Genomic DNA, 12,979 nt, shown 5'->3' with positions numbered 1-12,979 from the left:
AGTTAAGTGGTTTGCCCAAGGTCCCACAGCAGACAAGTGGCGGACCCGGGATTAGAACCCATAACCTTCTGATTCCCAGGCCTGAGCTCATGACAAGTAAGCACTTGACAAATACCATAATGATGATGATGATGATAATAATAATAATAATTATGGCATTTGTTAAGCGCTTACTATGTGCTGGGCAAAGTTACTCTATTTATTTATTTATTTTACTTGTACATATCTATTCTATTTATTTTATTTTGTTAGTATGTTTGGTTTTGTTCTCTGTCTCCACCTTTTAGACTGTGAGCCCACTGTTGGGTAGGGACTGTCTCTATATGTTGCCAACTTGTACTTCCCAAGTGCTTAGTACAGTGCTCTGCACACAGTAAGCGCTCAATAAATACGATTGATTGATTGATTGATAGAAGCAAATGGGGTCAGACACAGTCCCTGTCCAATGTGGGGCTCACAGTCTCAATCCCCATTTTACAGATGAAGGTACTGAGGCCCAGAGAAGTAAAGTGACTTGCCCAAGGTCACACAGCAGGCAAGTGGCCGAGTCGGGATTAGAACCCTTCTGACTCTCAGGCCTGGGCTCTATCCACTATTCCATGCTGCTTCTGATTACAATAATCTTATAAAAATAATAATAATAATAGGTAGGAGCCAGATAATGCCAAAGTTGTGTCAACGGGAAACTGTCATGGCAGTCTCCGCCCTGCTGCTGCTATAAGCGCACAGTGAGGCCTTAGGAAAGCTGATTTTTGCTTTCCCCCTCCAGACTGTAAGCTCACTGTGGGCAGGGAATGTGCCTGTTATATTGTTACATGATAGTACACGCCCAAGAGGTTAGTACATTGCTCTGCACGTAGTAAGCGCTCAATAAATACGATTGACTGACTGACTTTCACCATACAAATGGACAACGGTGGCAAGGAAAAGTGCAGGGGGAGACTGTGGAAGGTGACTGGACAGGGCAGATATAGCCCCACCCAGGCCTCACGGAGGGGAAAGAGACCTGAGCAATTCTTTTCTCCATCATCATCATCATCAATCGTATTTATTGAGCGCTTACTGTGTGCAGAGCACTGTACTAAGCGCTTGGGAAGTACAAGTTGGCAACATATAGAGACAGTCCCTACCCAATAGTGGGCTCACGGTCTCCACTAGCCCATTGGCTGAGAGTTCGGTGGGAAGATAGGAGAACTTGTGTCAGATAATAATAATAATAATTTTGGTATTTGTTAAGCGCTTACTATGTGCCAAGCACTGTTCTAAGCGCCGGGATAGATACAAGGTAATCAGGTTGTCCCACGTGGGGCTCACAGTCTTCATCCCCCTTTTACAGATGAGGGAACTGATTCACAGAGAAGTTAAGTGACTTGCCCAAGGTCACACAGCTGACAGGCGGTGGAACGGGATTAGAACCCACGACCTCTGACTCCCAAGCCCGCGTTCTTTCCACTAAGCCACCCTGCTTCTCTATATAATAATAATAATGGCATTTGTTAAGCGCTTACTATGTGCAAAGCACTGTTCTAAGCGCTTGGGGGGATACAAAGTGATCAGGTTGTCCCACATGGGGCTCACAGTCTTAATCCCCATTTTACAGATGAGGTAACCGAGGCTCAGAGAAGTTAAGTGACTCACCCAAGGTCACACAGCAGATATGTGGCAGAGCCGGGATTCGAACCCATGACCTCTGACTCCAAAGCCCGGGCTCTTTCCACTGAGCCACGCTGCTTCTCTCTATATGGAAAATCATCGTTGAAGTGGCCCAGTGGAATTTTATGTTCCTAATCCCGTTTAGCTGGGGATAGAGTCGATGTCACGAACGGTCAGAATAATGATTTTATACTTTGAAAAGGTAGAGCTTTAAACAACATACCATTCCATGCTCCTCGCACGTGACAGTGGGATACACTTTATTCTCCCAAGGCACGATGTTAACCACAGCACTGCAGTTTAAAACTTTCTGTTGAAAAAACAAGAACACTTAGAGTCATTCATAAGCAAAGAGAATCAATCAATCAATCAATTGTATTTATTGAGCGCTTACTGTCTGCAGAGCACTGGACTAAGCATTTGGGAAGTACAAGTTGGCAACATATAGAGACGGTCCCTACCCAACAGTGGGCTCACAGTCTAGAAGGGGGAGACAGAGAACAAAACCAAACATATTAACAAAATAAAATAAATAGAATAGATATGTACAAGTAAAATAAATAAATAAATAAATAAATAAATAGAGTAATAAATATGTACAAACATATATACATGTATACAGGTGCTGTGGGGAAGGGAAGGAGGTAAGGCGGGGGGGGAGAACTGAGAACAAATCAATTCAAGAATAACAAAATAGTCTTTCAATGCCTATTTTAGCCTTGTTGTGTCTTGACATTTTATCTGGATAGACATAAATTCCTAATGTCCTTTAGACGTAACACAATATCTTTCTGAGAAACAAACTCTACATAAGTTTATTCAATCAATCGATCGATAGTACTTAGTTCCTAATGTATGCAGAGCACTATTCTAAGCATATGAAACAGTACAGTAGAGTAAAAGGACATAATCTAGATATAATAATAATAATAATAATAATGGCATTTATTAAGCGCTTACTATGTGCAGAGCACTGTTCTAAGCACTGGGGAGGATGCAAGGTGATCAGGTTGTCCCACGGAGGGCAGGGAATATGGCAGGGAATACAGGTGCTAAAATAATTTACTGAAAGGAGGAAGAAGCAAAAGGGGGTATGTACAGGAATTAGTGCTTAAGTAATAGACTGGCCAAGTTATAATAATAATAATGGCATTTATTAAGTGCCTACTATGTGCAAAGCACTGTTCTAAGCACTGGGGAGGTTACAAGGTGATCAGATTGTCCCACCGGCGGCTCACCATCTTAATCCCCATTTTACAGATGAGGTAATTGAGGCACAGAGAAGTTAAGCGAGTTGTCCAAAGTCACACAGCTGACAATGGGCAGAGCCGGGATTTGAACCCCTGACCTCTGACTCCAAAGCCCGGGCTCTTTTTCACTGAACCACGCTGCTTCTCTATGCACATAAGTGCTCTGGGAAGTTGTGAATAGAAATTCTTTAGTGTTAGGAGGGGAAGAGTAAAGATTAATTGGGGAAGGTTTCTGGAGGAGATATGATTTCATAAGGGCTCTGAAGATGCTGAGATCTGGAGAAACTGAATGGCCTAGAGGATAGAGTGTGGGCTAGGGGTCAGAGGACTTGTGCTTTAACCCTCGCTCCACCATCTGTCTGCTGTGTGACCTCAGGCAAGTCATTTAACTGCTCTGTGCCTCAGTTTCCTCATCTCAGTATTCAATCATATTTGTTGAGCGCTTACTGTGTGCAGAGCACTGTACTAAGCGCTTGGGAAGGACAAATTGGTAACATATAGAGACGGTCCCTACCCAATAGCGGGCTCACAGTCTAGAAGGGGGAGACAGGCAACAAAACAACACATATTAACAAAATAAAATAAATAGAAACATGTACAAGTAAAAAATCTACGAAAGGATTTATGGAGCTTGCAATTTGAGGTTGATTCTGCTTCTCTGATAAGGGCAAGGATGGCCAACCAACAACATTCACTTTAGGAGCATGTGGAACTACTTTGAAAATACAAGCAGAAACTGAACTGGGTGAGGGAACAGTCCTTGGACTTGGGACAGTTGATTCCTGAAAACCACATCTTAAACCAAAATGGTTTAAGTCTGAACTAACTTGCTCATAGAAGCAGTCTTATATATTAGGGATTGGCCCATGAACCCAGATTGGATACTGCACTACTGCGAAACTTGCCCAAAACTGCATACTCAATTATAGAGGAGTAACAGAACTTGGCTACTACATCAGACTCCTTGATGACCTCCCTGCCGCCTGTCTTTCCCCACTTCAGCCCACACTTTCATTCATTCATTCAATCGGATCTATCGAGCGCTTACTGTGTGCAGAGCACTGGACTAAGCGCTTGGGAAGTACAAGTCGGCAACAGATAGAGACGGTCCCTACCCGACGACGGGCTCACAGTCTAGAAGGGGGAGGCGGACAACGAGACAAAACATGGAGACAGGTGTCAAAATCGCCTGTAAAATGGGGAACAAATCCTACTCCTTCCTACTTAGAATGTGAGCTCTAACTGGGACAGAGTTTGTGTCGGATCTGATTGTCTTAGTACAGTGATTGGTACATTGTAAGCACTGAAGGACTATAGCTTTATTATTAATTATTAATTTGTCAGATTTGAAGTGGGACGCAGTTCAAGGAAGGGGAAAAGTATGATCAAGAGATATGTGGCAAGAAAGATGAGAACCAGGTACAGTGATAAGCTTCAGAGGAAAAAAGAGCTGGGGTGTAGGGGGAGAAGAGGAGAGTGGATAGGTAGTAGAAGGAGGAAGAGAAAGAGGAGAAGGAGAAGTAATAATAATGATGGCATTTATTAAGCGCTTACTATGTGCCAAGCACTGTTCTAAGAGCTGGATAATTGTGATATTTGTTAAGCGCTTACTATGTGCCAAGCACTGTTCTAAGCGTTGAGGGGGAATACAAGGTAACCAGGTTGTCCCACGTGGGGCTCACAGTCTCAATTCCCATTTTACAGATGAGGGAACTGGAGCATAGAGAAATGAAGTGACTTGCCCAAAGTCTCACAGCTGACAAGTGGCGGAGCCGGGATTAGAACCCACGACCTCTGACTCCCAAGCCCGGGCTCTTTATGTAGAGAAGCAGCATGGCCTAGTGGAAAGAGCATGCGCCTGGGAGCCAGAGGATCTGGGTTCTAATCCCGACTCTGCCATATGTCTACTGTGTGACCTTGGACAAGTCACTTCACTTCTCTATGCCTCAATTCCCTCAACTGCAAAATCGGGATGTAATACTTGTTCTCCCTTCTACTTAGACTGTGAGTCCCATGTAGGACCTGCATTAGTAATAATAATAATGGCATTTATTAAGCACTTACTATGTGCAAAGCACTGTTCTAAGCACAGGGGAGGTTACAAGGTGATCAGGTTGTCCCACAGGGGGCTCACACTCAATCCCCATTTTACAGATGAGATAACTGAGGCCCAGAGAAGTGAAGTGACTTGCCCCAAATCACACAGCTGACAAGTGGTGGAGCCGGGATTTGAACCCATGACCTCTGACTCCAAAGCCCGGGCTCTTTCCACCGAGTCACACCGCTTCTCTACAGTGCTTGACACATGGTAAGCAGTTAACATATACCACAACCACTTTTAGTGGCAAACACTGTGCTAGAGCAGCGTGGTTCAACAGAAAGAGCTGGGGCTTTGGAGTCAGAGGTCATGGGTTCAAATCCCTTCTCCGCCAATTGTCAGCTGGGTGACTTTGGGCAAGTCACTTCACTTCTCTGTGCCTCAGTTACCTCATCTGTGAAATGGGGGTTAAGACTGTGAGCCCAACGTGGGACAACCCGATCACCTTGTAACCTCCCCAGTGCTTAGAACAGTGCTCTGCACATAGTAAGCGCTTAATAAATGCCATTCAAAAAAAAAAGGACAGACGAAGTAGAGTGACAGGTTTCTGGCCACAAGGAGCTTTCACGCTAACGGGGAGGCCAAGAAGGGAGAGAATTGAGTGTGTGCCTTAAAAACCACGGTCGGAAGTTTCTGATTGAAATGAAGAGGAACGGACAAGCACTGGAAATTTTTAATGAGAGGGGGAATGTGAGCAAATCAACATTTTAGACCTATGATCTAGGCGACAGACTGGGGAAACGAGAGGTGAGAGACCAGGAGACCAGTGAGGAGGCTGAACCTATTGTCGACTTGGGATACATCAAGTGCCTAGACCAGCATGAGGCCATTTGGTTGGAGAGGAAGAGGAGGATGCTGAAATGTGGAGGAAAAATTGATTTGATTTGATAAGAGACTGAATGTGGGGAATGAAAGAAAGGAAGGAGTCAATCATTTGAGCATTTACGGTGCTAAGCGCTAGGGAGAGTACAAAATAACAGAGTTGATCAACGCTTTCTCTGCCCAGAATTGTGAAGTCAACTGCAATGGGAATGTTAAATTGTATTGTACTCTCCCAAGTGCTTTCCTCAGGGCTCTGCCACAGGAAGTGCTCAATAATAATAATAATGTTGGCATTTGTTAAGCACTTACTTACTTTGTTTGCTTTGTTAAGCAAAGTACTGTTCTAAGCGCTTGGGGGATACAAAGTGATCAGGTTGTCCCACGTGGGGCTCACAGTCTTAATCCCCATTTTACAGATGAGGTAACTGAGGCTCAGAGAAGTTAAGTGATTTGCCCAAGGTTACACAGCAGACATGTGGCGGAGCCGGGATTCTAACCCATGACCTCTGACTCCAAAGCCCGTGCTCTTTCCAGTGAGCCATACTGCTTCTCAATAAACACCACTGTCTGAATGATTGATTAGGGGGAGAAGAAGATTCGGGAGGGAAAATGAGAAGTTCAGTTTGGGGCAAAGAATAATAATAATAATAATAATAATAATAATAATAATAATAATAATGGCATTCGTTAAGCACTTACTAGGTGCAAAGCACTGTTCTAAGCTTTGGGGGGATACAAGGTGATCAGGTTGTCCCACGTGGGGCTCATAGTCTTAATCCCCATTTTACAGATGAGGGAACTGAGTCTCAGAGAAGTTAAGTGGCTTGGGTGCCAGTGGAATACATCAACCAAGAGACACGCTGGAGGCTGGCGAAAATAGGGAGGAGGAGAGGTCGGAACTTGTGAGGTAAATCTGGGATTCAAATATAGAGGTGGTAGTTGAAATCACGGCTGCTGAGCAGCTCAAAGGAAGGTTTGAACCTGCCAACATTCATGTTTATCAGATCACAGTTCATCTTTAGAATTTATCCTACTGTGCTGAATTGTATGCTTGATTTCTATCAACAATAAGGGGTGGGAGGAAGAGGGAGGAAGTCAGGGTCAAGAGACCAAGAAGAAATGGCCAGACAAGGAAGAGGAAAACCTGGACAGGCCTATGTCACGGAAGCCAAGGCTATATAGTGTTTAGAGTATCATGAAATATTGAAAATACCTGTTAAGAAACTAATTTGCAGAGAGCTAGTCATTTTTAGGTATGTGCAATTCATTACCCTTAATGGAAAAATCTGAAGAAGTCTGAAATGTCATTTTAAAGTCCAAGTCAACATTCCTGATTCTAATATTAATGTCTTATTATTTTAAAACTGGAGACCTGCATAGAAAAGTCTATGTAAAGGTGTATGCTGAATCCTGAAGTGATGCAGGCTTGGGGTTACTTTGGAAAGGAAGTTCCTCTAGACTGTAAGCTCACTGCGGGCAGGGACCGTGTCTACCAGTTCTGTTATATCATACTCTCCCAAGTGCTTAGTACAGACCCTGCAATAATAATAATAATAATTATGGTATTTGTTAAGCACTTACTATGTGCCAAGCACTGTTCTAAGTGCAGAAGCGCTGGGCTGGATACACAGTTGTCAGGTTGGATATAGTCCCTATCCTACCTGGGGCTGACAGTCTTAATTTCCATTTTACAGATGAGGTAACTAAGGCACAAATAAGTTAATTGATTTGTCCAAGGTCACCCAGCAGGCAAGTCACCCATAGCTGGGATTAGAACTCAGGTCCTTATGGATCCCAGGCCCGTGCTCTATCCATTAGACCACACCGCTCCTTTGGAATGCAGTCATTTTATGTGAAATGCACTTACCAGCTGGGTACCAGCTAACCTATCGAATATAAAGACTTCCACTTACTCCATCATTGTTAGGCTCACAGTCTTCGGGCATCTTTTCATTGTCTTCCTTGGAGCATTTGGTCTGCCTGACAAGAAACTCAATCGAAAATTTTTCTCCGGCCACCACCTGGAAAAATGATTAAAGTTACTTAGGTTTGGAATTAACGATTTTAGAGGGAGTGCTCTGAAAGCGAAATAGTGAAACGAGTGAAATAGTGGTGGCACGCATGGCTCAGTGGAAAGAGCCCAGGCTTTGGAGTCAGAGGTCAGGGGTTCGAATCCCGGCTCTGCCAGTTGTCAGCTGTGTGACTTTGGGCAAGTCACTTCACTTCTCTGGGCCACAGTTACCTCATCTGTAAAATGGGGATTAAGACTGTCAGCCCCACGTGGGACAACCTGATCACCTTGTAACCTCCCCAGTGCTTAGAACAGTGCTTTGCACATAGTAAGCGCTTAATAAATGCCATTATTATTATTGGATTTTGCCCACAAACATAAATCTGAGGCAGGAAGATGTTAGGTTTTTTGTTTGTTTTTTAAAAAATCATATTTATTAAGCACTTCATATTTATTAAGCACTTACTATGTGCCAGGCACTGTACTAAGTTCTGGGATAGATACAAGACATTCACGTTGGATACAGACCATGTCCCACATAGGGCTCACAGTCTTAATCCCCATTTTACAGATGAGATAACTGAGGCACAGAGAAGTTAAGTGACTTGCCCAAGTTCACACAGAAGGCAAGTGGCAGAACTGGAATTCGAAGCCAAGTCCTCTGACTCCCAGCCCTGTGCCCTTTCCACTAGCCCACGTGGCTTCTTTGTTGATATTTCTGCCTATCTTGGCCTTGTCTATCCCACAGAGTGTGATCATTTTAGCAAACAGATGAGGTGGGCTCTCTGGTAATAGTTTTGAACAGCCGAAGCGATTTGACTGGCAATAACAGATAAAGTCATTAAAGTCTATTTTAAATTTAGTGAAATCTGAGGGGACAGGGAAAAGAAGGAAAACTAAAAAAAAAATCTTTTTCTTTTAGATATGTCTGTTTGTATCGCCCACCTCGAAGGCCAGGACTGTAATTATTTAGAAGCAGTCCTGGAAATGATATTGCTCAATTATTGATCTGGGAATATCTGTGATTGGGGTTGGGTTCATGCTCAGTGCTCGGGGAGTACAAATAATAATAATAATAATTACAATATTTATTAAGCACTTACTATATGCAAAGCACTGTACTAAGCACTGGAGTGAATACAAGGAAAGCGGGTGGGACACAATCCCTGTCCCACATGGGGCTCACAGCATTAATCCCCATTTTACAGATGAGGTAACTGAGGCCCAGAGAAGTGAATTGAATTGCTCAAAGTCCCACAGCAGACAAGTGGCAGAGCCAGGATTAGAACCCAGGACATTCTGACTCCCATGTCTGTGCTCTATCCAATAAACATAATGCTAAAATATTGAAACCGGCGTACTGTGGCTTTATAAGCATGACATTCGGTACCCAGGATGGTGAGGAATGGTTAACAGGGGAAAATGGCCAATTAGGACAAAGAAAAATAAAAGAAAATATTAAAAGTGCCTTTCATTCCAGAATCTCAAAATGCTTCCTTTGCACCAAGCAAAAAGAAGTTGAAGCCATTTACTGGGGGGTTATTTTTGCCACTCACTGTACTAAGTGCTGGGGTAACTGATAAGCTAATCAGTTTGGACGCAGTCCATGTCTCACGTGGGGCTCACAGTCCTCAATCCCATTTTACTGATGAGGTAAATGAGGCTCAGAGAAGTTAAGTGACTTGCCCAAGGTCACCCAGCAGACAAGTGGTAGAGCCTGCATTAGAACCCAGGACCTTTTTTCCTCCCGGGCCCGTGCTCTATCCACTAGACCACACTGCGTCTCTTCTGAATGTGAAGTCTAGTAGTTCAGGATATTTTTCAGTCAAGATGGCTGATGCCCTGAAGATTGGATATTGAGTACTGAAATATAAATTACAGAAAAAAAATCTGCACGGGGAAAAGATTTAGGATCATACTATCCACCTTTTATATTAAAAAATTATTTGTTCAGTTCTCCGTAGATATTAAAAACTATCCATCAGAGGGAGGTGGAGAGGAACACTAAGATCATACATTTGAAGCGCTAAGCGCTCTGTAAATGCAAGGTAATATTTTTGATTTATAGTTCTTATATATATCTAATAAGGTGAGGACTTTTCCCCCTCTGCCCTGCAGATATTAGATGCTTCTTGGTCACTGGAGTTATTTGTTTTCTCAAGGAAGGATTATTGGTTCAATTTAAAAATCCAAACCCCCAGAAAATTTATTGGACCTTCTGCATACACGCTGGTTAAACTTCTAAAGACTCTAAAGGGGTCAGTCTTAATAAATAAAAGCTTTCCCAACTCTCGTAGTAATGATAAATACCCGATTAATAGAAGAGCGATCAGATGAAGCAAGCAGACATAGGTTAGGGTACTGGTCTTAAGAAAAAAAGAGTTTATAAAAGACGAAAGTCAATTACAAACCTGGAATGTAGCCTTTGTGACCTTTTCCACCTTGAAATAGAATGTGTAATTATTCGCCGAATTCACTGCTTCGAGGGAATGTTTCAGCGGCTCCTTCAGTTCGGGGCTGTTGACCGGTAGATGTCGGGGGCAACCGGGGCAATCTAAGACAGGTGGTGGAATCCATCCCAGTCCTTTAAAAATATCAGGCTTCAGATTACTCTAAAGGGAGGCCTGAAGTCCAGACACTACTAGAGCACAACATTTCATTTCCACCCGACTTCATTAGAACAGCGAGTGACACTACTTCTCTCTGCCCTTAGAAGCTTTGTGTCCTTAAAGGGGCATTCTTTGTTTCCTCAAGGTCAGAGACAGTATTTTGCTTTTATCCTGACACAGGGTGGCCAAATATGATTTAATGAACAGCTGAGAATGATTTTTACAAACAGCATGAATAAAAACGGCCAACTTTCCCACTTTTTGGCTGACATCAAAAGCGGAGCGAGGCAGGTGGTGGCTGGACTCAAGGAGAAGCCGGCTGAATTTGGGATGAACTCTGTTCAAATCGTTCTCAGAAACTGGCAGTCCTGACCTAATCTGGCCATCCCACCTCACCATGCCGTGTTCCTCTCTCCCCTCTCGCCCTGGACCTGGGCTCCCCTTATCTGAAGGTTGACCTACACTCCACAGCAGCATGGTGAAGCGGTAGAGCACAGGTCTGGGAATCAGAAGATCATGGGTTATAATCCCAGCTCCGCCTCTCGTCTGCTGGGTGACCTCGGGCAAGTCATTTCACTTCTCTGTGCCTCGGTTAACTCATCTGTAAAATGGGGATTGAGACTGTGAGACCCACGTGGGACAGAGACTGTGTCCAGCCTGATTTGTTTTTATCCACCCCAGCACTTAATTCAGTGCCTGGCACTTCGTAAGTGCCTAACAATACCATTATTATAATTTTTTGTTATTATAATTAGGTGTGAGGGATGCCCTGAGAGGCAGGTTTTGAGCTGCTACCATGAGGGATGGAGAGAGACTGGACCAGAACAGACCCTGGTCCCTGGATCAAAAGTGAGTGACTTGATAATAGGACATTAAATTCCTATGGTTAGGGGGTGTGTCTGTTATAATGTTGTACTGCATATTCCCAAACAGTATAGTGCCCTGCACATGGTAACTGCTCAATAAATCCTATGGACTGACTAATAATAATTGTGGCATTTATTAAATGCTTACTATGTGTCAAACACTGTTTTAAGGACAGGGGAAGTAGTGTGGCTTAATGCATCACACCCCACCTCGCCTCCCTATCCTCTCTACCCACTCTTGATGACCAGATTACTGCTCTCAACTCCACCCTCTCTACTCAAATCAACTCGCTTGCTCCCCTTTCCCTTGCCGCTCTCGCACCACTAACCCACAGCCTTGGATCACTGTCACTGTTCACCTCCTTTGCTCTTGTGCTCAAGCTGTTGAATGCTGCTGGTGAAAGTCTAAACACCAAGCCAACTTTGTTCACTCTAAATTTAACCTTTCCTGCCTTAACTCTGCCCTCTCCTCTGCCAGGCAAAACTACTTTTCTTCCCTTATTGACACCCATGTCCATCACCCCCGTCAGCTGTTCCAGACATTTAACTCCCTCCTCAGGCCCCTGTTCCTCCCATTCCTCCATCACTCACCCCCAATGATCTGGCCACCTACTTCATTAGGAAAATTAACACCACCAGGTCTGAGCTCCCCAAAGTCACCCCTCCCCCTTCTCCATCCCCCCCAGCTCTCAACCCTCTCCACTGCTCTCCCATCCTTCCCAGCAATATCTTCAGATGAGATCTCCTCCCTCATCTCAAGTGCCACCCCATCCACCTGTGCTTTGGACCCCATTCCTTCTCATCTTATGAAAACTCTCGCCCCTTCCCGCCTCTCCTCCTTAACTTCCACCTTCAACCACTCACTCTCCACTCGTTTCTTCCCCTCTGCCTTCAAACATGCCCACGTCTCCCCCATTCTAAAAAAAAACCCTCTCTTGAACTCTCTGCCCCTTTTAGTTGTCGCCCTATCTCCCTCCTACCCTTCCTTTCCAAACTCCTAGAATGAGTCGTCTACACTCGCTGCCTCGAATTCCTCAACTCCAACTCTCTCCTTAGACTCCCTCCAGTCTGGCTTCCATCCCCTACACACCACCGAAACTGCCCTCTCAAAGGTCACCAATGACCTCCTTCTTGCCAAATCCAATGGCTCCTACTCTATCCCAATCCTCCTCGACCTCTCAGCTGCCATCAACTCTGCGGACCATCCCCTTCTCTTCAACACACTATCTAATCTTGGCTTCACAGACCCCATCCTCTCCAGGTTCTCCTCTTATCTCTCTGGCCATTCATTCATGGACTCCTTCGGGGGCTCCTCCCCCCCCCCCCCCCCATCCTCTTACTGTAGGGGCTCCTCAAGGGTCAGTTCTTGGTCCTCTTGTATTCTCCATCTACACTCACTCCCTGGGTGAACTCATTTGCTCCCATGGCTTCAACTATCATCTCTACGCTGATGATGTCCAAATCTACATCTCCACCCTTGTTCTCTCTCCCTCCCTCCAGGCTCATCTCTCCTTCTGCCTTCAGGACATTTCCATCTGGGTGTCTGCCCACCATCTAAAACTCAAAATGGCCAAGACTGAGCTCCTTATCTTCCCTCCCAAACCCTGTCCTCTCCCTGATTTTTCTGTCACTGTAGACGGCACTACCATCCTTCCCGTCTCAAGCCCACA

General features: G+C 44.4%; 1 protein-coding gene across 2 annotated transcripts in view; it reads right to left on the bottom strand.

The window, feature by feature from the left end:
• The window catches only part of KNG1 (kininogen 1), a 75,858-nt gene that overhangs the window by 20,769 nt on the left and 42,110 nt on the right, over positions 1 to 12,979 (bottom strand). For both annotated transcript variants that reach the window (XM_038752675.1, XM_038752683.1), the window contains exons 7-9: positions 10,246 to 10,418; positions 7,737 to 7,844; positions 1,877 to 1,963 (exon numbers count right to left, since the gene is read on the bottom strand). In XM_038752675.1, the coding sequence (XP_038608603.1) occupies positions 1,877 to 1,963; positions 7,737 to 7,844; positions 10,246 to 10,418 (368 nt within the window). The remainder of the gene's footprint in view (positions 1 to 1,876; positions 1,964 to 7,736; positions 7,845 to 10,245; positions 10,419 to 12,979) is intronic.

Source organism: Tachyglossus aculeatus, chromosome 1, assembly GCF_015852505.1.
Source record: "Tachyglossus aculeatus isolate mTacAcu1 chromosome 1, mTacAcu1.pri, whole genome shotgun sequence".
Classification (NCBI taxonomy): domain Eukaryota; kingdom Metazoa; phylum Chordata; class Mammalia; order Monotremata; family Tachyglossidae; genus Tachyglossus; species Tachyglossus aculeatus.
The sequence above is the reverse complement of the archived record's forward strand: the minus strand, read 5'-3'. Positions and strand labels throughout refer to the sequence as shown.